The sequence below is a fragment of the Oncorhynchus tshawytscha genome, linkage group LG05 (assembly GCF_018296145.1).
Source record: "Oncorhynchus tshawytscha isolate Ot180627B linkage group LG05, Otsh_v2.0, whole genome shotgun sequence".
In the NCBI taxonomy this organism is placed as follows: domain Eukaryota; kingdom Metazoa; phylum Chordata; class Actinopteri; order Salmoniformes; family Salmonidae; genus Oncorhynchus; species Oncorhynchus tshawytscha.
The window spans coordinates 31,779,229-31,805,209 of NC_056433.1; the positions used below are offsets into that span (position 1 = coordinate 31,779,229).

Below are 25,981 nucleotides of genomic sequence, written 5' to 3' on the forward strand. Positions count from 1 at the left end.
TTCTTTGTGATTTTCATAAAGATGCCATTCATAACTTTGTCCACGATTTAAGGGTGAAAAGAAAAAACACCTCACAGTATGGTATATTGACAAAAACAATACATTCTCTATACATTGCACATCAAAAATATTAGGTTTTCCATATCTACATTTACAAATAGTATAAGTAGTTTGCACCTCGATAAACTCAACGTGATAAAATGTGGTTCATATGCTCACACAGCCATAAAACAGTTGGAAATGTCCAATAAAACACCTCAATGTGAAACCATATCATCCATTCGGTAAACACTTTGATTCTGTTGAAATTGTACTCATGTATCTGTTGGAACAGCACCCATTGTGACAATCAGCATGGACTTTTTGGACACCATTCCTTCCTATCAGTAGCCTGTAGAGCTACTCCAATGAGTAACATTACTACGTTCATATTATAAATACTGGTAATATTGACCTGCTACATTACAGTTCATTCTTCCTCTACCTCCTCCATATGGGGCTGCTGGAACAGGGCAAAGGACTCTAATACGAAAGCTCTGCATATGGGGCAGTGTTGGAAGCGATGGACACAGCCGTCACACACACAGGCGTGCCTGCAGGGCAGCAGGACGCGGTTAACAGGTTCATTCTGACACACCACACAGTCTTTGCCTTTTCCCTCCTCTGACCAATCCTCTTCATCTTCCATTCCTGGCATCTCCTTTCCGGGTTCTCTTTTCTGTGTTTCTGGTGGTGCCTCTGTGCTACGGTCGGGGTCAGTCGCCTCCGACAACCCCTTGTTCTCGGCTGACATAAATAGTGGCTGGAGCAGATAACATTACATTTGTAAGGATGTTAACTGCTAGCATCAGACTTGCTCTTAACAGTGAATACTCTATTCTAATAACTACAATACCACATCACGTAGGAAGCAATGTATTGGCACATTGGCCTGCATTCTAAACGGCACGCTAGTATGGATATTAGACCTCAACCAAAAATCTGAAAAAAGTAATGATAGGCTACTGTAATCTCACTGAGCCCTTGTCCATTACCTTGAACAAGACATTCCTGCTATGTCAATGAGACTGGAGAAATAAATGATGAATTAACAAAAAATAAAGCCGTACCTTCAACTCATACATGTTCCCTTGTGCCGTGAGGAGATATTGAAACAGGATCCGTGCCGACAGGCTGTATTTGTCATCTGGAACGTGAACCACTGTGACGCTGGCGACCTGAGCGAGAGGAACAATGAGGGATAATGAGTGTCACATCCCAGGACTACGCCCATGCCAAGATGGTAACTTTAAACCAAATGAGCACACCTTATATCAGGGTGTGGATTGCATCATTACCCCTAGGATAATACACATTGAAGTGATTGGACTTCCCGGACATAGATTGGTCCTGGACATAAAAACCCTTTCAGTGGGAATTCGCCGTTGAGCATGTTTCTAGGACTAGGTTTAAATTGTGTCCACGAAACTGGCCCCATTTGACGATGTTCCAAGTATTACCAAGACTGTCACACTAACAATGTTGTACGTGTCCCTTGCTTCAGATTCGGCCAGTGTGAGGACAGCCACTATGGGGTAGCGTTCCCGTGGCAAAAGCCCGAAATCAGTGATCCCCAGATCGGCTGGCATCTTGGTATAATGCTCCTCTCTGTCCTCTCCACTGATACTGAGCCTTTGGTTAAGGGGTAAAATACATGCAGGATGAAACTGAACTGAAAGACATGTAATTTTAGCCTTGCATGCACTCCATCCGTCTATCCTCAACCTTAGTGCCACAACTAAATATCATGATGATGAAATATGACATATCATACATCAATGAAACATGCATTAATGTGCAATATTTCATAAAAGACAAACATGAGCAAATAATATCTTCTAGAACCTGACTATCGGAAATCAAATGTTATTTGTCACAAGCCTTTCCCAACGATGCAGAGTAAAACAATTCACTTTAAAAAGTAACACAAGAGGAATAAAATACATAAGAATGAAGCTATATACAGGGAGTACCAGTACCAGATCAATGTGCAGGAAGGGGTATGAGGTATTTGAGTTAGACACTGTATGTACATAGAGGCAGGGTAAAGTGACTAGACAACAGGATAGATAATAATAAGAGTAAAAATGAAGAACACATCATAGGACCATCCCATATACAAAACATGTACTTATACTAACAACAACGATACCGATTATACGATTATCAGATTATCGCCTGTGAGAAGGATACTGGAAACTTTGGCAGTGGTGGTACTGGAAGTGCAGAGCTTCCTGGAACAGATGTGGCGTGGTGAGCTTACTGGGGCCGTGTTGGTGGGTCTGTAGCGCCCCCTGTAGGGCATGGACACCACAACCCCAGTAACAACTCAGCACACAAGGCTCCAGGCAGCATGGAAGCAGGGACACACCCTCTGGAAAGAGGAAAACAATGAATGATTCAAAGTGGCAGTCAGATGGGTGTTGAGGAAATTGGCATGGATGCAGTACTAGTTGTATATTTCCCTGGTTAACCACTCAATACGAAAATGTGGTATATTTAAGCAATAAGGCCCGAGGAGGTGTGGTATATGGCCAATATACCACAGCTAAGGGCTGTTCTAAAGTATGACACAAGGTGGAGTGCCTGGACACAGCCCTTAGCTGTGGTATATTGGCCATATATCACAAACCCCTGAGGTGCCTTATTGCTATTATACCAACTTAATTAGAGCCGGAAAAACAAATGTTTTGTCATACCCATGGTATACAGTCTGATATACCATGGCTGTCAGCCAATCAGCATTCAGGGCTTGAACCACACAGTTTATACAATCTAGATTCACGCATCATTCATAGTGGCACACCTATAACATAGTGTGGGCAAAGGCCTAATACAACACACTATGCTATACAGGTCATTTATTCAAAATCACCATTGAAATAGCTTTTAGGCCCTGGAGGCTTAATCTGGGTCCCGGAAACTGGCTCTATGTGTGGTTTGTTGCATAATAACTGTCTTTGCATGCTCTCTCACCAGTCACAGAGACCACCCCAGAGGACCCCATCTCTAGGGCAAAGGGGTTGGTCACCTGAACCATCCTCTTCTCTGGGACAGGCACGACTGACTCAGTCTCATCAGAGCTGCGGAGAATCACTGGGACATCGAAACCAAACCTATGGGAGATATGGTGGAACATAGGACAGAAAATCTGAATTTCATTATGTTGTGTGTATAAGAGATCAGACAAGATGAGTGAAATAGCCTACAGTATAACAACTTGATATTGCGTGCACACCAAATTGATAAAAGTTTATAAAACAATTTCTGCTTTTAAATAAAGCTTTCTAATAGCCTACCTTGTGATGTAAAGAAATGCATGTAGAACATTGTAAATGGCTATTTAAAAAACAAACACATGTTATAATAAAACTAGTAGACAACTGTGCAGAACAGTCCATGTTTCAGTAAATACAATACCAGATACTGTATTTTTTTCTGAGGCAATGACACTTTGATTAACTTTCCCGAATGCTAGGTTTATCCAAGGTACATGCTATCCAGGGTCCTTGGCACGTCCCAACTCTGATTTTACCCCATTGCAGTTGACTTTTAAAATGGTTAAGGTTAGATAAGGGTTAAAGTTAGGTAATGGTTATAGTTAGGGTAAGAACCGTTCCAAGGTTCCCGGATAGCACTAACGCTACAAAGTTTCATTTTACTTGTTGTGTGTATGTACTGACATGCATGTGTAACTGATAGATACACACACCCCCACAACATGTGAATATTTTTTAAATGTATGTACATTGCAAAGTATTTTGTCTGTAATGTATTTTTCGTTATGGGTCGCTGCCTAATAAGACTAGCTATTGCCATTGCCGTCGGCTAATGGGGATCCTAATAAATAAAAAATTTAACATTTTCGTGCGTGCCTAACATTGCAACATTTATCACTCTGTATGCGGTCACGTGATGTGACAACGTAGCATTGCCGTGATGTCAAATGACCATCGCCGTTTGCAATATTTATTACCGCAAATAACACAGTCTCCTGTGATTTACTGAACAAAATATAAACAGGGCCGATTGCTTAATGTAAGTACAGATAGCTGGCAACTTTATTTGTAGGCTAAAATAATCATTACATTCAATAATAACAGCCTAATGTTGTTGTTGTCATAACAAGGCAATTTGACAGGAACCTACCAGCCGAGGACCATGGCGGCGGTAACAACGAAACATAACGATATGACAGTAATGTAAAATAATGGAGAATATTCATACAACGTAATTAGAAACACCGCTGCCATTTTTAAAATCTTGGCTAAAGATAAATAAACCAATTTATGATTAAACCCGTGGAGAAAACAATATTCGTATACTTCAAAGCAGTTACTTCCGTCTTTCAACTACGGTGGCCAGTCCACCATCTGCCCCTCATGCGCAATCTTTTCGCGCATTTGGGAGGAGGAGCACGTAGTCTACCATTGTAATTATGTTGTAAGCAAGTCGCAGATAGGCATGCGAATAGAATAAGTGAACAGGTAAACCTACTGGCAGTGACAAAATGGGTCTCTGAATAGTAGGATATCTATCAGCAATTTCAAAAAGTCTCCAATTTGGTAGCCTGTATCTGGGTACTGAGTGGATGAACCGGTTCAAAGATGGTGGCATTTACAATAATCAAGGAGGAGGTTTGGAAACCGTTTTTCCTGGACCTATGACTGTCAATCAAAGGTCAACAAGAGGCGCAGAAATAAATACGTTTGAGAACGTAGGCCATATTGTTTTTTAGGGAACAAGCTGTTGATTTTTTTTGTCAAGTGATGAGCAATTTTAAGGACATTAAGCCGACTACCCGTCGACTGAGCTCGGATAATAATTCCGTGAGCAGCAATGACTGGGATATGGCCAATGATGTGTTTGTGTCCTGCTACGAGGAACCGATGGGAGAGACTATACACGGGGAGATGGACTCGGTCCAGTCCGGCTTGGAAATGCACTTGCCTCCGCTGTTGCTAGGCGATCACCGTTTATCTCAAGACGGCATGATATTGGGCCTAGTGGAGGAAACTTACTCGGGCTATCACTCTCTCCCCGACTCAGGGACAGGCTATTTGGACATCACAAACGACCTGAAGTACACCGAAAGTGATGGGAGTGTGACTACAAAGAAGCGGAACCGCTCCAACAGTTCCAGACACCGCGGGGAGGTCGTCACCGAGCTGGGACCCGAGGAAGTGCGATGGTTCTACAAAGAGGACAAGAAAACCTGGAAGCCATTTGTTGGACACGACTCTTTGAAAATTGAAGTAATTTACCGCAAATTATGTGAACTAAACCCCTGCAAGGTGACATGTCACAATCATGCCACCGAACCAGAGAACCCCAGTGGGTCAGCCACGGGGTCCGAGGCCCAACCGGAGGATGTGGCGGAGGGGGGAGCTGTTCAGGCGGACCCGGCAACAGGAGAAGGGGAAGGTGGAGGGGAGGGAGGATACGAAACAGATGACATCGACCTGGATTCCATAAGTGTCAACGTTGAGGCTGTTTGCGTCAGAGGGGGTCTCTATGAAGTGGATGTCAAAGAGAAAGAATGTTACCCTGTCTACTGGAACCGTGAGTAGCCTATTCTTATCTCTATAGATGTTTCTCTCTCTCGTGCTATTTGTCTTGTTAATCCTGGTTTTATTACACTGATGCCATTCCTATTCAATAAGCATGTCATAACAGTCCCACATCTGTCCGAGCATAGAGCAAAGTTAGCCTACTGCTCATTCAATACCTGCTCATTCAATACAGATGGACCGACATGACCATACATCGCAACCCCTTTGTCCACAGAACAGGACCGTATTCCTGTGATGAGGGGCCAGTGGTTCATTGACGGCACGTGGCTTCCTCTGGAGGAGGACGAGAGTGACCTCATCGAGCTGGAGCACCTGGCCCGTTTTCGTGGCCACCAGATGAGGGAGATCTACGAGACTGCCACCGAGGTGGTGACCACCGCAGTGGACAGCAAGGACTGTAAAGTGGATGGACTCAATGGCAAGTGGGACGGGGGCGTGCCATGTGGGGCGTCTGGCGTGACAGTGTTGATGAAGGGTGTATTGTGTCACATTCTATGTGAATGATATAGATGAACAACACACACCGGTTCTGGGCCCAAAAACAAACACTTTGAATAAGGAAAGAAAATAACGTGGCTAGAACTTCGCACATGGCTACTGCAGAAAACCAAAACAAGCGATTCTTATTGGACAATTTCATATCTGGACAATTTTCTTCCGTTTTATTACCTACTGAACACGACTCTTGATTGAGTGCATGCAAGCGGTGTATGGAAGTGGGATTTCTACAAAAGTCACTGGAGACTTAATTCACATTAACGGAAGGAAGTTATTAGGTCTATGTTAATTAATTTCCCTCTTGATTCTTACAGCGATCCACAGTTTGAAACTGAGCCGAAGTCATGTGGACTGGCACAGTGTGGACGAGGTGTATCTCTACAGTGATGCCACCACCTCCAAGATCGCACGCACTGTCACCCAGAGACTGGGCTTTTCCAAAGGTTTGTTTCCCCACAGAGGTGAAATAAGAATCCTCTGTATTTCACTGCCTACAATGAGGTGTATAACACCTAACTTAAAACCTGCAGGTACAATTGTGCACCTATGGTTATAATGCATTATAACATAAGCATGTATTTTTTTCCATCTCATAATGATCCTGAGTAAAAACATCAATTTTGACAGAAAGAACTAGCAATCTTTTGTGGGATTTGCTCAAATACTGTGTTTCTGTACTGTATAAAACTACATTTACAGTGTTCTGTATAATAACTGGTATAATTCCCCTGTGTCCTCCTCAGCTGGCAGTAGTGGGACGCGTCTCCATCGGGGCTATGTTGAGGAGGCAGCGCCCGAAGACACACCGCCCGAAACAACACACATTGTCTTTGTGGTGCATGGGATTGGCCAGAAGATGGATGAGGGCCGCATCATCAGGAACACAAGCATGTGAGTTACAGGAACAATGAACTCTGTTATAATACTGTATAAAACCCTATCAGAACCTGCCATAGAGTTTTATACAATCTCATATGTTTATAATCTAGTATTATTGTACAGAAAGCGAGCAGAGTGGGAGAAAGGATACCAACGATTGGACCCGGAAGATTCAATCTAAAGCTGTCGCGGCACCATTGTTTATGATCACTTATTCACAGCTATGTTGTGCAATAATAATGCGCTCATAAAGCTTCATGAAGAGGGTATTCCTAGAATATATGACCAAACATTCTTGGTAGTGTAACGTTTGTTTATGCGCATCTGCCTCTGTGCCTTTACTCGTCTACAGGATGAGGGACGCTGCTAGGAAGATGGAGGAGAAGCATTTCTCCGATCGTTCCACAGAGCATGTGGAGTTCCTTCCTGTGGAGTGGAGGTCCAAACTGTGCCTGGATGGAGGTATGTCTGGCCAGTTTGGCCACACCTACTTTGTGACCTATTGAAGACCTGAGTGGTCGAGAAACGTTGTCGCCAATAAACCTCATGGTAGCATAGATGGCAGGGTGCAGAGTCCGGGTTTTTATCGTATGTGTATGTGTATCTTTTTCTTGTCTTGTCTCTCTTGCAATGAGACAGACCTGTGTACATAAAGGTGAAATAAAATATCCCTTTAAGTAGTAACATCAGCTATTAGTGTGTATAGATAGGTCATTTTGCTTGTAGTCCCACTGTTTGACATACCGGAGGAACTGAAATGTCTTTGTAGGTGACTTGGTGTGTGTGTGTGTGGTTGTGTGATGGTTGCAGACACAGTGGACTCCATCACTCCAGACAAAGTTCGAGGACTCAGAGACATGCTCAACAGCAGTGCTATGGACATCATGTACTACACCAGCCCTCTGTACAGAGACGAGGTGAGACTCTCTTAGTTAATGGCACCACCCATTCATTAACATTCCAAATAAATTACCATGAATCCTATGTGCCCCTCCTCCCCATGTTTGGTGCCACCAGCCACCGCTGGTCTGTATGTCTGTAGAGTAGACAACTATAGGGGCCCACTGGTCACTGTGAGTCAAATAAACATACAGTAGACATATGATAGTGTCCACTTTAGCATGCCATGTGTCTAGACACACACACACCTGTCTGCATGTCCCATGCATATTTTACCACATACACGCACACACTCAATCTCAAATTCTAATATCTACCAATTTGCAGTTGCTGCCTAATACACAAATGTAATTCATCATGCTTCGTGTGTCTGTAGATCACTAGGGGTCTAACTCAGGAGCTGAATCGTCTATACACACTCTTCTGCATGCGGAACCCTGAGTTTGAGGAGAGTGGCAAGGTGTCCATCGTGTCCCACTCCCTGGGTTGTGTCATAACCTTCGACATCATGACAGGCTGGGACCCCGTACGCTTCCATCATGAAGAACTATCGCCGGACCCAAAAGAGATGCAAGAGTGCTGGTCAAGCTATCAGGAACGTCACCTACAAGAGGAGCTGAGACTCACACGACTCAGGTAGGTAGACACTCAATAGCCAGGGTCAGGCTCTAATTTTCCCCTCCCCCCAAAAATATTATTTTGTTTTGTCATTGTTGATTGGAACCCACTGCCCGCAAGTCGTCGTCAAGTTTGCCACCCCCCAACCCGTCCGTTGGTTGTGCCTGTTGAGCTGCCGTGTACGGAGATCGTGCGCTCCCGGTATCCAAACATGCATGGCTTGAGAGATGCGATCCCAGGTCAAGTGTTTGTAGCTAGCTACCTAGTTTATATATCAACAGTACTGCCAACAGTATCACCCCCACCCCAGGCTTGACTCGTTGCACACGGGATGCTGGGCGTGCTTTGGCAGGACCCGCTGGGTGCCCTGTATGTCCTGATAGGACCCAGGCCATACCCCCTCTTTATAGAGCCCCACAGAGCTGTCATATAATACCCATAAAACCTAACCGTCAAACGCAAATGGTTCCAATAATTTTTCCACCATTCATTTTTCCCACAGGGGATTTTAGATACACTTAAAATAAGGGCTGTGTTTTGTGTAGGCTTACACTGGTGTGACTTTTTGATAACCATGTAAATCTCTCGGACAAGGTGACTTTTATCTATATATTCGTCTCTATTTACGCTCAGATTCGAAAATGCTAATTAGCATCAAAGTAGACATCATGCAAGACTACAAATCCCTGCAAGCACGTCATCTTTAGCTGGCACCTTTGCTAACGCGTAAATGTAAAGGAATTTAGACAATTTATTCATTACTACAGTTAGCTAACATTAGATAGTTAATCTAGAGATTCTTACCTTTGCCTCGATTCAGCAGTCTCGTCCAGATCATCATGGCATTTTTCGTTCTTTATGATAGCCAGCAGCTAATTAGCATTTCATTTGTTGGGTGTAAAATACAAGCAAATATATTGATAAACGCCACGTTGTCCGAGACAGATTTAGACGGTTATTAAAACGTCACACCATAGTAAGCTCACACGAAACACAGACCCATTATTTTGTGTTTCTGAAATCCCCCGTGGGGAAAATGTATGGTGGAAAAACGATTGGACCCATTTCTCTGTTTGACCATTAGGTTTTATGGATATTATGATTCATACTGTTGTACTCTATGGTGTTGTTAACGTGTTTGTTGTCTTTGTAAAATAATTCATTTGAAATAGTACAAAAAACAACATGTACTGCCACAGCAGCATAAAATTGTATTAACACTTGTTAACACTTGCTTTAGCCTATATCATCATCAATATTTGGTCTGGTTGGCTGATAGCCGCAGCAGATAGAGGCAGAAAGATATAAAGAGGTAAATCACAATCAGTAAAAGAAATTGAGCTAGCTAACTTGTAGATTTACATCAGTCATCAACATCAATGATCACCTGATTTTCCCGATGGCATTCATGTCTTTAAGAGGGAATGTAACTAGCTTGCTTACAATTTGTGATGATGAGGGAGTGTGTTGTTTTAGAAATAAATAGGCCTTTGCTGAGATACACTATATATACCATTTTTTTTAAAGAATATGGACACCCATTCAAATGAGTGGATTTGGCTATTTCAGCCACACCCGTTGCTGACAGGTATATCAAATCGAGCACACAGCCACGCAATCTTTATAGACATACTTTGGCAGTAGAACTGCCTTCCTGACGAGCTCAGTGGCTTTCAACGTGGCACCGCCATAGAGTGCCACCTTTCCAGAAAGTCAGTTCGGAAAATTTCTGCCCTGCTAGAGCTGCCCCGGTCAACTGTAAGTGCTGTTATTGTGAAGTCTAGGAGCAACAATGGCTCAGCCGCGAAGTGGTACGCCGGACAAGCTCACAGAACGGGACCACCGAGTGCTGAAGTGCGTAGGGTGTTAAAAAAAACATCTGTTCTTGGTTGCAACATTCACTACTGAGTTCCAAACTGCCTCTGGAAGCAACGTCAGAACCAAGAACTGTTCGTCGGGAGCTTCATGAAATAGGTTTCCATGGCCGAGCAGTCGCACACAAGCCTAAGATCACCATGCGCAATGCCAAAGTTTGGTGGAGGAGGAATAATGATCTGGGGTTGTTTTTCATGTTTTGGGCTTGGCCCTTTAGTTCCAGTGAAGGGAAATCTTAACGCTACAGCATACAATGACATTCTAGACAATTCTGTGCTTCCAACTTTGTGGCAACAGTTTTGGGAAGGCCTTTTCCTGTTTCAGCATGACAATGCCCCCGTGCACAAAGTGAGGTCCATACAGAAATGGTTTGTTGAGAACGGTGTGGAAGAACTTTGGGATGAATTGGAACACCGACTGCGAGCCACACCCGACATCAGTGTCTGACCTCACTAATGCTCTTGCGGCTGAATAGAAGCAAGACCCCACAGCAATGTTCCAACATCTAGTGTAAAGCCTTCCCAGAAGAGTGGAGGCTGTTACAGCGGCAAACGAGGACCAACTCCATATTAATGCCCATGATTTTGGAATAAGATGTTCGACGAGCAGGTGTTCACATACTTTTAGTCATGTAGTGTATGAATTCTGAAAGTATTTTTATTTAATTTTTTTTTTTATCTCCCTGAAATGTCTGTTCACGGAAATTCATTAGGCACCAAACAGGGGGAAAAAACTGGCTCAAACAGGGAGGGATTACTTCAACTTTCCAACTCATCTTCTGTAGGATTTTTTTTTGCTACGGTGTTTCCTGTTGAATACGACCCAGATCCCACCGCCATTTGTCCCCAGTGTTGAATGTTTATGTTTCATTTACGGTTGTGTGATAATATTGGTGTTGCATTCATGTCTAAAGGTTACGGGATTTGGAAAATCAGTTTGCTGGTTTGCAATCCCCATCATCTGAAGGCTCTTCTTCAGCCTTGAAATTTAAGGTGACAAATTCCATATTTCATTCCTTCTAATTGTTATGACAGATAGATTGAGCCATGGATTTAACCGCGGTTCCCCTCTGATTTTCTCTGTGCCTTTTATTTTGTTATAGGTGGAGAACTTCTTTTGCATGGGTTCTCCCCTGGCCGTGTTCTTGGCGTTGCGAGGGATCCGACCGGGGAACAACGTGACCCAGGATCACATCTTACCCAAATCCATCTGCCAACGTCTCTTCAACGTTTTTCATCCTACCGACCCTGTGGTGAGCCAACCAACTGAACCAGACAGTAGTGTCATTCAGTCATGCAGTCAGTCACTGATGGTATACTGTAGCAGATCCATAAAGGATTGGAAGGGAAAGGGGCTCAGGAAGGGCTTTGGTAGGGGTGGAAACATACCTGCTGTTTCCGTCTGTGCTTCCAGAGTCAAATCAGGTGGCTGGCTAGATAGTGTACGTACGATTTGGTTTTGGGTTCCGGTTCCGAGATTGCTGATGGCATGATGGAAGTGCTTAATGATGCCTATGGCTGTATTTTCAGGCGTACCGATTGGAGCCCCTAATCTTAAAGAACTACAGTAACATTTCACCTGTCCAAATACACTGGTGAGTAGTGGATTTAGTATTTTATTTTTGAGTAGAATAGATCACAGTCAGTACACACACACACATTGGGACAGCACAGAATCGGCAGCAGAGCAGCACCCTTGGAGCATTTTTGTACGAATCAGTGTTTGTGAATGACATGTATTGTATTGTGACCGGGATCTACAGGTATAACACAAGTAGTCCGACTCCGTACGACCAGATCCGTCCCACGCTTCTCAACCCTGCACTGAAGGAAAGTGCATCTGTCTCGGACACAGAGAGCCTCCCTAGCCCCTGTACCTCGCCCCCTCAGGCCCGAAGACACTACGGAGAGTCCATTACGAACTTGGGGAAAGCCAGTATTATGGGTGAGAGAGAGCATGAGTGACGGGGGGAGGAAGGGAGAGACATAGGGACTTTCAGTGGTGGATTCTTCATTTTTATCTCCTTGCTTTTTAGACTTTGCTCTTTGTTTATCTTGTTGGTGTTTTTTACTTTGGTCTTTCCTGAAATTGGCCTATTTTGTTATTTTATAGTGGAGACAGAGTGGGCTGTTTGGCTTTAGTCAAGGACGGACCTACGCATTAAGATATATATATATATGTGTATGTGTGTGTGTGTGTGTGTGTAATAATTTTTTTATTCTGTGGAAATGCCTAATTTTTGCTCGCTGAAACAGAAGTAGATTGCATAGCTGATGTAGCAGCAAGCCAAGCACAGAACCACTGTCCAGAAAACCCAGCCTCAACAAATCAATGGAGAGCCATTAAGTCTTGTCACAGGGATTGACACTATAGAACCTATGAATAAAGGATTTCCTTCATTGATGATTAGATAGTATTTTTACAGAACACTTTGCAGTATAGGACCAAGTCTAATGCAATTGTGTAAATCAATGGGTGTGATAGGTACAGTATAAATGTTCCCTTGTTTTTCTGCCTATATCTGTGAGAAGTTAGTAGACTTATGTGTTGTCCTGTGCTGTGCCATGTGATCGTGAGTGTGTGCATGTGTGCTTGTCTGTCTTTGAGTTTCGCTGTGTGCTCTCTGTCTCGGCAGGCGCGGCAAGTCTCGGCAAAGGCATCGGCGGGATCTTCTTCTCCCGCTTCTCGCGCTCAAGTGGTCACGTGGGCGGCGTGGAGGAGGAGCCTTCCGACTCGGAGGGCGGGGTCTTAGAGGTGGATAATGCCGTGTCAGGGGAGGAGGGCGTGGCTGCGGAGTTAGTGGAGAAGTTAGCGGTAGTTGAGGAGACGAGAGAAATAGAGCACTCCATGTCTCGTTCCACCTCGGCTATCCTGGACAACACCACATGTAGGTATCCCTATACCAGATCTATTCAACCGAAGCATCTACCTTAGTGCTCCCCACAGACCTGGATCAATTATGCATTGCAAATATTTTATATGAAATTGTTGAGGTGTTCTTGATTTAGCTTGTCAGGCACAATCAATCAGTCAGTCAAATGTGTCTGTAAAGCCCATTTTACATCAGCAGTTGTCACAAGGTGCTTTTACAGTAACCCGGCCCTAGACCCAAGCAAAGGCAGAAGCAAGAGCAGAGTGGCCAGGAAAAACTAATTGGAAGGAAGAAATCTATAAACTCTGCCCTGTAGTACAGTTCCAAAAGGTATTCTTTGGCTGTACCCCTAGGGGAACTCTTTTTGGTTCCAGGTAGGACTATTTTGGGTTCCATGTACAACCCTCTGTGGAAAGGGTTCTACCTGGAACCTAAATAGGTTATTCAAAGGGTTATTCTATGGGGGGGACAGCCAAAGAACCAAACCGGTGTCATAACCAAAAGTGCAAACTCATGCTAGGCAGGCTAAATCAAGCACATCGTAATTATTTTTAAGTATATGAAAAATGTATTGGACCCTACTCCCTCATATTGTTTTCGAAAGCCAGCAGTGAATTTTACTACGCACTATGCCCTTTTGACAGAGGTTTCCCTATTGTGTTTTTTAACTGCTTTGTCCCCGTATCTATGGCTAGTATTTAAAGTGCGTGTTTTGTGTGTGTGTTTGTTGTGAAACTCTTTGTCTTTCTGTGTGTTACAGTGGAGTTGGAGAGGCGTATTGACTTTGAACTGCGAGAGGGCATGGTGGAGAGCCGCTATTGGTCGGCGGTGACCTCTCACACTGCCTATTGGTGTTCACACGACGTGGCACTGTTTCTTCTCACTTTCATGTACAGACAGGAGTATCCCACTCAGCTCTCTGAGGATAACCCAGAGTTATCCTAACCCACAGCCAACACACACGCAAACACACCCACTTGATCTTGCAACCAGACCGAGGAGACATGTCTGTGTGTCAGAGACCACTCCACAGCCTGTGGTCAGCTGGTGGTGATCTCGTCAGAGACCGTTCCCTTTACCCTACGGGTTCTAATAGTGACTGTTCCTCTAATGTTCCCAATGCTGTCAATTCATCCACCCTGTGGGTTTATTGAATACCGTCTCCCCTCCAAAGCACCCACCAACCCCAATTAAGACTGTTCCTCTTTCCTGTGACCGTAAATGATGACTGTGTCTCTTGGACTGTGTTGGTGTCGGACACAGCTCTGACTCGGTCTGTGTGACTCCTGAAACTGTAGCCATGGCTCAAGCCTAACCTCTCTCAACTCTGAGCATCAACACTCATTCAGATGTTTAGCCTGTTGAGAGAGTTACATTCAAATCCATCCTTTCATGGTCTGAATTCCTCAGAGAAGCACACTGAAACCCGTTCAATTGCATCGTTTGATTTCAACCCGTCAGGTCGATCAAAGTGGATTGTTATGGAAGGGTTGAAGTAGCCAGACGGAACACAGCACTCACCATTGTTTTATCCGTTCAGTTTAACCTGGCTAGGGTTAAAGCCAAATGAATGATGATGACATTGGATGGTGAATAGTTAGACAAAATGAAATGCAGCTCTATATACTAACTGTACTGGTTGCGACGATGCGTGGAGTCGCCAAATTATGTTTACACTAACTGACTAACTGCAAGACTAGGCTGAAAGATACTAATGTTGGATACACAACTTTAGCAAAGTTGCCAAATACAGTTTTTGTTTAGCTCTCTCTTATAACAGTGGCAGGTTCGGTCGGTTTTGCTGGTCCATAGGAAGGCCGCCGATTTGCTTTGTTCTATTGTGAATTGTCTTGATCGAAAAGAGCACTCCATTTGTAATACTAACACTGACATGTTGCACATATACGGTAGCTTTACATTTTTTCGGCACTTTCTAGTCAGGCAACGAACAGAGATACGACATATCGGTAAAACAACAGTAAAACACACACATGGAGGACTCAAAATGTTTCATGTGCATCCATTGAACTGAAACAGAGTAGCAGTAGAGAAGTCTGCAGAGTACACTCCTTCCAATTCTAACACTTTTATTTAAATCAATAACTATTCGGGCCAAAATGAAAAGGAAGCATGATGTGCAGTATGTACGTAGACGGGGAGGAATATGCTCTGCTTAAGATTGTCTTACTAGTAGTGGGGGGGTTGTAGCATGCCACATTGAAAGTCACCTGGAGGGTTCCTCTGTGATTTTTTAAAGTAAAAAAAAACAACAACAAATGTATTACACTAACACCGAGTGACATCACTCAAATTGGATCTCTGCCATAATCAAGGATCAATCAAGCTTGCCATCAGGAAGTTAAAAAAAAAAAATGTTTGGTGTCATGTATTTTGTACACAGTATGTGTTAAGAGTATGCCTTTTTTGCCGTCTTGTGAATGTTTGCTGTTTTAAGTTCTCCTCAGATGTGTTTGAGTCCATCCCTTGTTAAGTCATACTGTCAGATTCCTAGGTATGCTACTGTGTCATCCCGTTGCGTCTGCGCTTACAAATGCCTGATTCACACTATATGGCCGAGCGGAACTGTACTGTGCTGGCACAGATATTTTCTTTTCACTCTGTCCTTTCTAGCGTCATTCCAGCAACTGTGGTGTATACGTAACCAGGCCAGTTCCAATACAGCTTGATTAAGTTTGGCTCAGTAGTGTGAAAAGAGGATTTAGAGGATTTTTTTGTGCTTCACTCCTTGGTTTTGCATATCCTTGTTTACATGTCACACTGTCACTGTTACACTCAAACATAGCAAGCTGATACCTCCTTCTTCCTTATGTTACAACTTACCCATTCATGTGCCATAATGTGTAACTGACATAGATATCTTCTCTTAATTGTGCATAGAGTTGTCATTCGAGGCTAAATGTACTGTACCCTAAGGGCATTGAATTGTGATTGATTGTGTTGTGGGTAGTCCATTCTTCAGCTATACTCCCATTTGCCTTGCACTAGAGGACATGTTTCCACTTACTGCCCAATCCACTGTCATGCTCATTGCTCACTCTTTTTAACCTGTGTTTTGTTCAAATTAATGACGTAATGCTTAACCTTGGTAACCCTTTTGTTAGACATTAAAATGTATCTCTACAGCTGTCTGTCTGTGGTCTCAGTTTATTCAAATGTGCTCATGAACAAAGACAAGACGGCCTGTCGGTCATTCCACCAATTAGGTTCCTTTTGAGTAGTGTAACTTCACCTAATTTTAACATTCTGTCAAAAAGAGCACATGTTCATACCTAACAAAAAACAGATGGCTTTCCCATCTGAAGAGGTTAAATTAAAAAAATACTTCAGTAAGTGCCAAATAAAGTAACAAGGTTGACCGTAACAGTGTTGACGACTTCATCTTAAATCAGCCATAAATCTCCTGTGACTGGGAATGGAAGCTTGTTGTGTGCAACAGGGAGGGGCAATCGAATGCAAGCTTGACAATTTTTATATTTATTTTGAAAACATTTCTAGCGTGTCTATGGGTAGGAAGGTTGACCTGTTATGCTCGCCCCTTTTAAGTTTTCAACCACAAAACACCAGAAAATGGGAAAAAAGAATAGAACCAGCTCACTATGATTTAACTATTAGATGTTCAATGTGTCTTCAGATCTTTTTTTTTTAAGGAGTAGTTTCACCATGTTAAAACGAGAGTTCAGGTCACATGACAGGGTTGTCCTTAAAATGAGGGACAGTTGATTTTTTATTTTTTACCTTAAAATTCATCACTAATCACATGAAATACATAATAATCTTCAGAAATTACGTTGTCAAAACAACAAAATACCTAGAGCTTTGTAATGATGCTGAAAACTTCGGAGACATTTTGGAGGAATCACAGAGGGACATTTTGTCACGTTAGTCTTTATTCATATAAAAATAATCGGATTTATTGAATTTTCCATGTGGTCACTCAATGTAATATAACAGGCTTTTAAAATCAAATATTTGTGCACAATTTCTACTTAAAATATTAAAGGGACGCAAAAGGCTCTCATTTCGTGGATCAATCCCAATATCTACGCTTTTTAAAGTAGTTTCATGTCCAAGGAAGTTTTTACAGTACTGAAAGAGTACAAACATTTTTTTAATCAATATGTTCCAGATATTTGCAACCTGCAAATAATAAAGATAATTATGTTATACCAAGATTAATATTTATATTTATTAAAATGTATTGTAATGAGATTCAACTCAACATTACAATTTCCCACGTGACTTCTAACTTGCTCAAATGGGATGGCGTCCCAGACAGATTCGCCTTCTCCGCAAGGCTTCTGTTGTTGTGTGACAAAACAACACCGCTATAAGGCGTTGGAATAGTTTGGTGAGCATTACTGCAGCTTCCCTGTTTCTGCGTCTCGAAGGAGTGAGGGGTAAGACAACAAAACAGGTATTGTAAACGATTATTTCTGCTCTCTTGCAAATTGTTCTGAAGGCCACCATGGAGAATTTTTACTGCAAATCATTTTGCGACGATTTATTTAATTCACTCCGGTCAAGTAAAATAGATCAACAACTGATTTAAATGATCTGCCACTTTTAGAGGTGTAACGTTCACCACTTTACTAGTTAGAAATAACCCTCTAAGGCTCCTTGATTTATTAATGATGGTCTATATATGGCACACAGGAAATCAAGATTACATGAATGAATATGTATATATCAATGTTTCATTCACTTCTCACTTACTCCCCTGCTACTCTCCCTATGGACATTCCACCCCCCTAATGGATACTTACCCTGCCCCCACCCACTAATGGACTTTTACCATTGCTACACTTGTAAATGTGCAATATATATTTTTAATTGTTGTCTCGTTCACTTCTCTTTGACCTGCACTGTTGGAGCTCGGGGGCATAAGAATTTCACTGTACACTGCAATTACATCTGTGACTCTGTGCATCTGACTACTAAACGAATCTAATCATCAGTCTCACTGTCTACTATCTTCATAGATCACTCATCAAATCTCTTCCACCCAGTCCCACCATGAATATCCAGTCAGCTATCAACAGGGTGGTGTTTGCTCCCCGGGATGAGAGGATGCTAGTGGCTGTGGAGGTGAAGAGGAGAAAAAGGAAAAGGGTCCCCTTTCTGCCCACTGGAGGCAAGGGAGACTACATGACATACATCTGTTTGTCAGGTAACACCTGTGTTTTTTATGCATACAACAACATGACTACATCTGCATTCAGCATTTGTTTTGTTGGATTTTTTTTTTTTTTTTGATATCTCAGGGTAGGTGGTGATCTAAGATGAGTTTTGCCTTTTAAGGATGCACTATGCAGAAATTGTCATAAATAAGTTTATTTAACAACGAGCAAGTGTAGAGAATCACTACCAGTTAAACTGCTGTGTAATATATTTTCCATTGCCAAAAATATAGTATTTTCTGCTGTTTTGAAACTGGTTAACAAACTGAAAGTGAAAGTCTCAAATGAAACTTAAGAACATCTAGCATAGAAATGACGCACATAGAACAGATCTACAGCTTTTTAAACGGGCTTTCAATAAGAATGACAGATCTATAACTCACCTTTCTATGTGCATTTGGTCAGGTAGCCCAAAAAGTTACATATTGCAGCTTTAAATCATAATGAATAAGAGGGGAGAGACCTGATCCAGACGAGCAGTCCTACATTGAGAATCGACGTGAATACGGGCCCGGGTATACTGAGATGACCGGTTGATAGATCAGTGTGACTTTTACAGTTCACTGTCCTGTTGCTACTCTGTAGTCCTGCTATCTACAACTCGCTTGTTCAGTAGGTTATTGGAAAATCTGCGTTTTAACTGTCTCATAGTGGCATTGTCTGAACAGAAGGATGCAGAGTTATTCATTGTGTTGCAAGAACGACATTGTGCTGCTGGTAATCTAAGATCTTTGCATCTGACACTGTCAGAGGACATGGATCCTAAAATTGAGCAGGAAGGGTCATTCACATATATTTAGCTGTGTTCAGTGTCATCTGTCGCCATTGTTACTGTGATGAAGTCACCCAGAGCCATTCATTCACTGGCCCTACCCAAACACCACTGCTGGGTGTGTGATGGCTGTCTGGGTATACTCAGCTGGCACTGACATCCCCCCCCCCCACAGGTGGCCTGTTTGTTGATCTGTGATGATGACCGATTGCTTATGCCTTCTGTGTTGGGTTAATTTGTTCACAATGAAACATATCCATTACTGGATAGCCAGTCTTTTATCAAGTCTTTTAATCTTGATTCTAGTTGGGAGTACATTTCTATCCTCTATTGTGGGTGTTATGAAGTGTGCTTGCTTACCTTTCAGTATTGGCATATTTGTAAACCCTTGACACCTCTCAATTCCCCAGTGACCAATAAGAGGCCAGCTCAGCTCCTCATCACCAAAGTCAAGCAGTTTGAAGGCTCCGCCCCCTTCACCAGAAGGTCACAGTGGGCCGTGGAGCAGCTTCGCCAGGTCAACGGCATCAACCCCAACAAGGTGACATCACCACCAGTATACATGCCTATTGGCTGGGATGTTTAGACCACTATTCCCCCTACTGTCCTGTGACCTATACTGTCTCCCTCAGGACTGCCCAGAGTTTGACCTGGTGTTCGACAACGCCTTTGACCAATGGGTGGCCAGCTCAGCGCCAGAGAAGTGCATCTTCATCCAGATCATGTACCACGCCTGTCAGACTTATTGGGAAGGCAAGGAGGGGGTCCCTGGTAGCCCATCCGGGGACCAGCAGAAGGGGCAAAGAGCCCAAGGGGGCCAGGGTAGCCCAGGGGCCCAAGGGGGCCAGGGTAGCCCAGGGGCCCAAGTGGGCCAGATGGGAGGACCAGTGGCCCAGGCTAGACGGAAGAGCACCGTGGGTCCCAGGCCCCATCATACTGAGTTTGTCAACTGTCAGTCCAAACTCACAGGAGGTAAGGGAGTGTTTGAAGGATAAGCCCAGTCTATCAACAGTTGGTCCCAATTCACTTCCTTCTCCTTGGTCCTAACGCTTCCATGTTTTCAAATCGAAGTGCTAGTGGAAGGGTTAGGGAGTGAATTTGGGTCATATGTGAGTGTGAATTGTTCTGGGACCACTGGGTCAACCCTAGGAGTGGCTTGTCTTATCATCTCATATAATATGGCAGGGACTCCCAATATCATGTTTGATTCTGTAGTTTCTATTTGCCTATTTTGATCATGGTTATAATACAGCTATTATCAGATTCCACTATTTGTGTCATTGTCATTCTAACAGATGCCTGCAAAATGAATCTGGTCCTGTACCGTTGCAAGGTCTTTTTCAATCGCATGAAGAAGGTGATGGTTTCAAACCAAAGCCGTTCTCAGGCTGGAGGTAAGTGAGTCAAAAAAATAAAAAATAACCCCTAATACTCACTGAGTAGCAACACAATCTTTGCAGAGATGACAAAAGGCATGTGGTGATGACCTTAGTAGGCTTGTGGCTGTGTCTGTTCTATTCTCATGGATTCCTAATCCTCTCTCAGGAGATGGATGGGTTTGGTCTATTGTCTTCTGTTACACCTCTCCACTGCAGTAGAGAATGGCTCTTCTATGAGGTTGTGCCTAGATGAGTGGTGACTTTGTGTCCAAACCTCCTGCTAAAAAACAAAGGCTGGCCTTGAGTCTCCGGGGCAGGGAGACTGAGAAGGAACGCGGCTCCCCATTGAACCCGCTGACAGGGGGGTTGTCATGTGTAGCACTGGGAGAGGTGCCAGGCGGTAGCAGGGCCTAGAGACACAGAGCGACAGCAAATGTTGTTGTCTTTGTCCTAAGCTGACCAGTCCAGGGCTTGTATCCACAAAGCGTCTCAGTGTAGGAGTGCCTTTTGGATCATAATGAATATTATTATATGAACAGATCCTAGATCAGCACTCCTTCTCTGACACTTTCACCCATGAATATACTGAACTCATGCCTAGGCTGTTTTATAATTGTTAATTGTCACTGAACAGGATTTGTTTGCAGTCTTCTGAGTATCCTATCTCTGATGCACTATTCTCTGTCTCTGTGTGTTGTGCAGCAGGTCCTAGAGCAGGACCCAGTGGGCAGCGCCCTCCAGGGGGCAGTATGGGTAGTGTAGTCCAGAGGGCCAGCCAGGCCCTGCAGGAGCGTGGGGAGAGACTGGGCCGGGCCGAGGACAAGACAGTAGACCTAATGCACAAAGCCCAGCAGTTTGCAGACACTGCTCACAAGGTGTGACATTGTTGAATGTAAATAGTAGACACACACGCTAACACACACATAGATTCAGCATGTGGGTAAAAGTTTTTGCATCATTCCACACTATGGCTATCCTGCAGTGTACGTTGACTTTGTTCAGAACGTTTACCCACTGAGAAAGCCAGCAGAGCTACAGTCAACCTCATCAACCAACAAAAAAATCAGGCCCCTAGAATGCCCTCCCAAGTGGCCCATCGAAGTGAAAAAAATATGTTTTTTATTTAATAGGAAATGATCTAGAATGTGTAAATTATGATTTTCTTTCTCCTCTAGCTGGCTCTGAAGTATTCAAACTAGAGGCATATCTTCCTGTGGAACCGCTCCTGGAGTCTTTGGCCCTAATTTACTTGTTAATTCTATGTAATAACATTTTTACTAATCTTTGACTGAGTTGCAACTAATGGACTAATGTTGGACTGAGTTGAAACCAAGTGGTCACACTGCAATTCCTCTGTGAAGAGTCCTGTCTAGTACTGGGTTATTGCGCTTGCTATTAGGACTTAGACTGTGGACAAGCAACTGTCACTTGTGTCAGAAGGACTTTAAAGTGTTTACAGGTGGGGAGGACGGCCCAGTTATGGACCCCCCACAGGATTAAAGAATGACCTTTCACCTCTAGAACAGGACCTGTGGATTACATGATGGTGTCCTTTCATGGGATAGATAGTTTGTCTACTGGATGGCAATGTAGTGTCACAATGCTCCCACTGTTTGAGTGTACTGTCTTCCCTGCTTCAGTAGCCTCTTCTCTGATAACAAGGATTTTAGATTGTATTGATGAACTTTTGTGTTGTGCGCTTTTAGTTATCTTAATATAGATTCATGAATTCACACAGTGAACAGCTGACAAGTGAAGTTGAGAACCTTCGTGCCTCCACAATGAATGTATTTCAGGTTTTTTTTTTGCTCATTGCATAAATTATTGATCATTTATGACTGAATAGGCACACACAGAGCAGCTTGTGAATATTTGCACGAACCGATGCAACTCTGATTGCAAATTAATTCCTGGTGTTATTATTTTCCAATTTTTTATCTCTGCGTTGTTGGGAAGGGCCCGTAAGGAAGCATTTCACTGTTAGTCTACACCTGTTTACGAAGTATGTGACGCAACCATTATTAAATATATTTTTTTACAAATTGCACATTCATTGAATGCATAAGTGTGGCTCTTAAGGTTATTGCCTTCATGGTTGTCAGAGCAGGGGAACAAGGAACACCTGGTGAAATCTTTTTTTTTTTTTTTTTTTTTTTTTTTCTTTGCATGATTTTGTAATGGGCTTGATTTCTTTGCTCTTTCTAAAGTGGAATATGCACTCATTTGCTTTCAGTTTTTTTCCATGCTCAATTCCTCCAGTGCCCTTTCCCTGCTTGTATCAAAACCATTGCTTAGTCATCAATCACTGTTCCAAATTCTAGTTAATATGTTCCTATTTGATCCTTGCTCTTGTCTTTGTCTAATCGTGTTTGATTAATTGATCCCCTGAATTGTCACTGTCTTGTCACGTATGTCACCTGTTTTTGTCTCTTGTGCCATATCTACATGTATGCTGGTTCCATGTGAAAAGATTTGAGTGTAGCAGTTGGAATGGTGGGTTCATGTATGTAGACCAGGTCTCTTCTAGGTGAGGTCATAGGGAAGGTATTTAGTGTTGACGTGTGATGGTAATCACGTCCCCCCCAGCCGGCTCAATGCGGTAGCAAATTGATCCCGGGGACGACGTTGGTGTGATGAAGTTTCTGATTAACACTGTATAGATACCGTGGAGTTGGCTAGTGATGAGGAGACTGGTAGAGATGGGATGGTTCAGTTGGTTAGTGATGAGGGTTCGTTAGGATGAAGGTCTAGCTAAATGCTGTTTTGATGCCCAGTGATAATGTTTTTATTCTGCACACTACAGACAGTTTTGGGATGGAGTTTTCCTTTAAACTCTTATCTTTTGGTATTTTTTTCATTAGTCCATTGACATAGTTTCAATGTTTTTGCTTGTCAGCAATCAAGTTTTCTAGATATCGAACTTTCAAAACACAAATCATCCCCGAATGAGGCTTTTTGTGTCAAATGATGCAGCAACAGGATGATGAAATCATCCCCGTATGATATATTTTGAAAATTGCATATCTTTAACTTGATTGCTGACAAGCAAAACATTTTGAGACCGTTAACAATGGACCAATGAAACAAACACCGAAAGACTGTTTTTGGGGTGGAGTTTTCCTTTAATTGATATGCTTTAGCAGCTGGGGCAGTATGTCCCTCCTTTATGCTAAACGTCTCCCAGAAAGTGAGAGGGTCGTCTTACCTCTGTCTTCAGAGTACTCCTATTAGAATGACGCTTATTCTGTCGGCTAACTGTCAGGAGTGGAATACAAAGAGGCCGCTTGTCGTAACTGCATGTTTTCTGTTGCTATGTTACTGCTCTGGCAAAATGTTGGTTAGAATCTAAATGAATTGTCCAAGAAGAGTGCCTTACTACCTTATTTGTATAGCCTGATCGTGGCGTTAAACCCTGTACTGACATGTTTTATTGTTCCTAGAAATGCAGTGTTTAACATTGCCTTATACTACAGAGCTTCAAGTACTGTTTTACGTGTAAATGAGATTTCTTGTACTGTCTTTAATGAGAAGAAGAGCAATGACCTTAACACTCCTTTTTGAGCCAATAAATGAAACCCATCTGATGTTCTCTGTTTTCATTGTGCTAGTGTCTCGTGTGTCCCTGGACAGAGGTACAGGGCGTTACTTTTGTTTACCCTATTTCCCAACAGTAGAGGGTGCTCAAACCGCAGTCAAATCTGATCCACCGCCCATCACAAATGATGTCGTTACTTAAGGTTATTCTTTGAACGTGTACTTATTCTTGCGTTGACAATGCAACACATTTGACTGTTCGTACTGATAATGTAGGCGATAACATATGGTCAGGCTTGTTTGGAATATTTTAGGTCTGTCAAATTTCTCAGTCACCAGTGATTGTTCAGTAGAAGGAAATTAAGCTTAAAAGAACTGGGATCATTGTTTTGGGATCATAAGCTTTACTGCCCACGTGTTCCATCCGGTCGTAACTCTGTCAAACCACTCTCCAAACCAATAAACTATTCTCAAAATGTGGACAATGTAGCTTATGCAATGTCTGTATTTTCATATATTGTATATCCAGGTGGCTTGGTGTGGATCTGAGGAAACCCATTTCTGGTCTTTCTGGAGAATACAGTACTTAACGTTGATGCAACTAAAATGTAATGCATGAGGGATTTTTTTTATTTTTAAATTAATTTTTTAAATAAATGCCGACATTGCTTTTGAGTCACCTAAACAGACACTCTGAGATGACAGTGATATAAATTATTTCATTCATTGTATGTGGTGTGCTACTGAATTTACAACATTTAAATGAACTACTTAGGTCCCGCTTTTCTACCTTAGATGTATTTTACGATTTACTCATTTAGTACCATTACCATAGTTGCAATTTGTTACCATATACTGTATTTAATCTCTGATTCAGTTCTTATGTACCAGAGATGTCATTTAGAATTGACTCATTTAGTACCATTAGATATATTGTGGCTAAGTATTACATTGTGGCTAATATGTTTAACATTCATGGTCACAACAGGAATTGTCAAGTGTGTCGTATCGACAAAATATATATTTCCTGATGCCTAAAGTAGATGTATCGGCAAGAAGGGCCGGCCGTGACTTTTGTGGCCTTGGAGCCGCAGTGACGTTGCATCAATCCCATATCGATCCTACTTGTCTTTTCCTCCTTGGATGTTAACATGGCACTGACCCTCAGTTTAAGTCTGACTTAAGTGTGGCTTAACTCTGACTTCGACTGCTGTGTCTGTGTCATGAGTCACGATTATTGGCTAGGCACACGGGTTGTGTACATTTGGGTAAGCTGTGGCAAAAATGTTTTTCAATGGAAAACTGAAATAAGCAGCTCTAATCGAATACGTTTTGGTAGTCCCTCCCTGTTTCAGTCCGTTTTCTTCTGTTTGATGCTTAATAAAGCTGACCTGGGAGAGCATTTAAGTTTTGAATAGCTTTTGGCGATATTGTCATCACTATTTAACTGCTACAGTAATTCATGTATTATTATTTTAATAATAGTTTATTGTTAGTCAGAACCGGATGTCCTTATCCAGTGTACCACAGGGTGGCACTACTGTGCAAATTCTAATTGTATTGGTCACATACACATGTATAGCAGATGTTATTGCGGGTATAGTGAAATGCTTGTGTTCCTAACTCCAATAGTGCAGTAATATCTAACAATAGACAATACACAAATCTAAAAGTAAATGGAATTAATAAACATATAAATATTAGGATGAGCAGAGTCCAGATTTTGTATTTGTATATATGTACAGTATATAATGTCAGACATTATGGACAGCATGTGGATAGAATATATAGTAAAGTGTTTTCAGACCCTTTGACTTTTTCCACATGTTGTTACGTTACAGCCT

General features: G+C 42.5%; 3 protein-coding genes across 5 annotated transcripts; 2 read left to right on the forward strand and 1 right to left on the reverse strand.

The window, feature by feature from the left end:
- Positions 1-54: 54 nt before the first annotated feature.
- Positions 55-4,319, reverse strand: cgrrf1 (cell growth regulator with ring finger domain 1). The gene is made up of 6 exons (XM_024420683.2): positions 4,189-4,319; positions 3,016-3,155; positions 2,233-2,413; positions 1,518-1,665; positions 1,110-1,217; positions 55-802 (listed from the first exon to the last, which is right to left on the reverse strand). The coding sequence occupies exons 1-6, from the start codon at positions 4,290-4,292 to the stop codon at positions 470-472; spliced, it is 1,014 nt and encodes a 337-aa protein (XP_024276451.1). The 5' UTR covers positions 4,293-4,319; the 3' UTR covers positions 55-469.
- A 465-nt stretch (positions 4,320-4,784) lies between these two features.
- LOC112250487 (phospholipase DDHD1-like) lies at positions 4,785-16,400 on the forward strand. The gene is made up of 13 exons (XM_024420680.2): positions 4,785-5,601; positions 5,827-6,030; positions 6,425-6,553; positions 6,854-7,001; positions 7,342-7,451; positions 7,800-7,906; positions 8,266-8,525; positions 11,296-11,374; positions 11,485-11,634; positions 11,912-11,976; positions 12,145-12,326; positions 13,018-13,269; positions 14,015-16,400. The coding sequence occupies exons 1-13, from the start codon at positions 4,809-4,811 to the stop codon at positions 14,197-14,199; spliced, it is 2,664 nt and encodes an 887-aa protein (XP_024276448.1). The 5' UTR covers positions 4,785-4,808; the 3' UTR covers positions 14,200-16,400.
- A 1,133-nt stretch (positions 16,401-17,533) lies between these two features.
- On the forward strand, positions 17,534-24,187 carry stxbp6l (syntaxin binding protein 6 (amisyn), like). Of its 3 annotated transcripts, none has more exons than XM_024420684.2 (7): positions 17,534-17,689; positions 18,255-18,442; positions 19,635-19,765; positions 19,857-20,196; positions 20,520-20,618; positions 21,306-21,478; positions 21,779-24,187. In XM_024420684.2, the coding sequence occupies exons 2-7, from the start codon at positions 18,289-18,291 to the stop codon at positions 21,800-21,802; spliced, it is 921 nt and encodes a 306-aa protein (XP_024276452.1). In that variant the 5' UTR covers positions 17,534-17,689; positions 18,255-18,288; the 3' UTR covers positions 21,803-24,187. The 3 variants fall into 3 exon arrangements, with proteins under 3 accessions (XP_024276452.1, XP_024276454.1, XP_024276453.1); XM_024420686.2 differs by having other exon boundaries at positions 21,309-21,478; XM_024420685.2 differs by having other exon boundaries at positions 17,537-17,672.
- The last annotated feature ends 1,794 nt before the right edge of the window (positions 24,188-25,981 follow it).

Coding starts and splice junctions, on each gene's coding strand:
- cgrrf1 (XM_024420683.2), bottom strand. CDS start 4,292: ATGGCAGCGGTGTTTCTAATTACGTTGTATGAATATTCTCCATTATTT. Junction 3,156..4,188: donor GCCGCCATGGTCCTCGGCTG/GTAGGTTCCTGT, acceptor TATCTCCCATAG/GTTTGGTTTCGATGTCCCAG. Junction 1,666..2,232: donor CACCACTGCCAAAGTTTCCA/GTATCCTTCTCA, acceptor CCAAAGGCTCAG/TATCAGTGGAGAGGACAGAG.
- LOC112250487 (XM_024420680.2), top strand. CDS start 4,809: ATGAGCAATTTTAAGGACATTAAGCCGACTACCCGTCGACTGAGCTCG. Junction 11,375..11,484: donor CTTCAGCCTTGAAATTTAAG/GTGACAAATTCC, acceptor ATTTTGTTATAG/GTGGAGAACTTCTTTTGCAT. Junction 11,977..12,144: donor TCACCTGTCCAAATACACTG/GTGAGTAGTGGA, acceptor CGGGATCTACAG/GTATAACACAAGTAGTCCGA.
- stxbp6l (XM_024420684.2), top strand. CDS start 18,289: ATGAATATCCAGTCAGCTATCAACAGGGTGGTGTTTGCTCCCCGGGAT. Junction 19,766..19,856: donor ACGGCATCAACCCCAACAAG/GTGACATCACCA, acceptor TGTCTCCCTCAG/GACTGCCCAGAGTTTGACCT. Junction 21,479..21,778: donor TTGCAGACACTGCTCACAAG/GTGTGACATTGT, acceptor TTTCTCCTCTAG/CTGGCTCTGAAGTATTCAAA.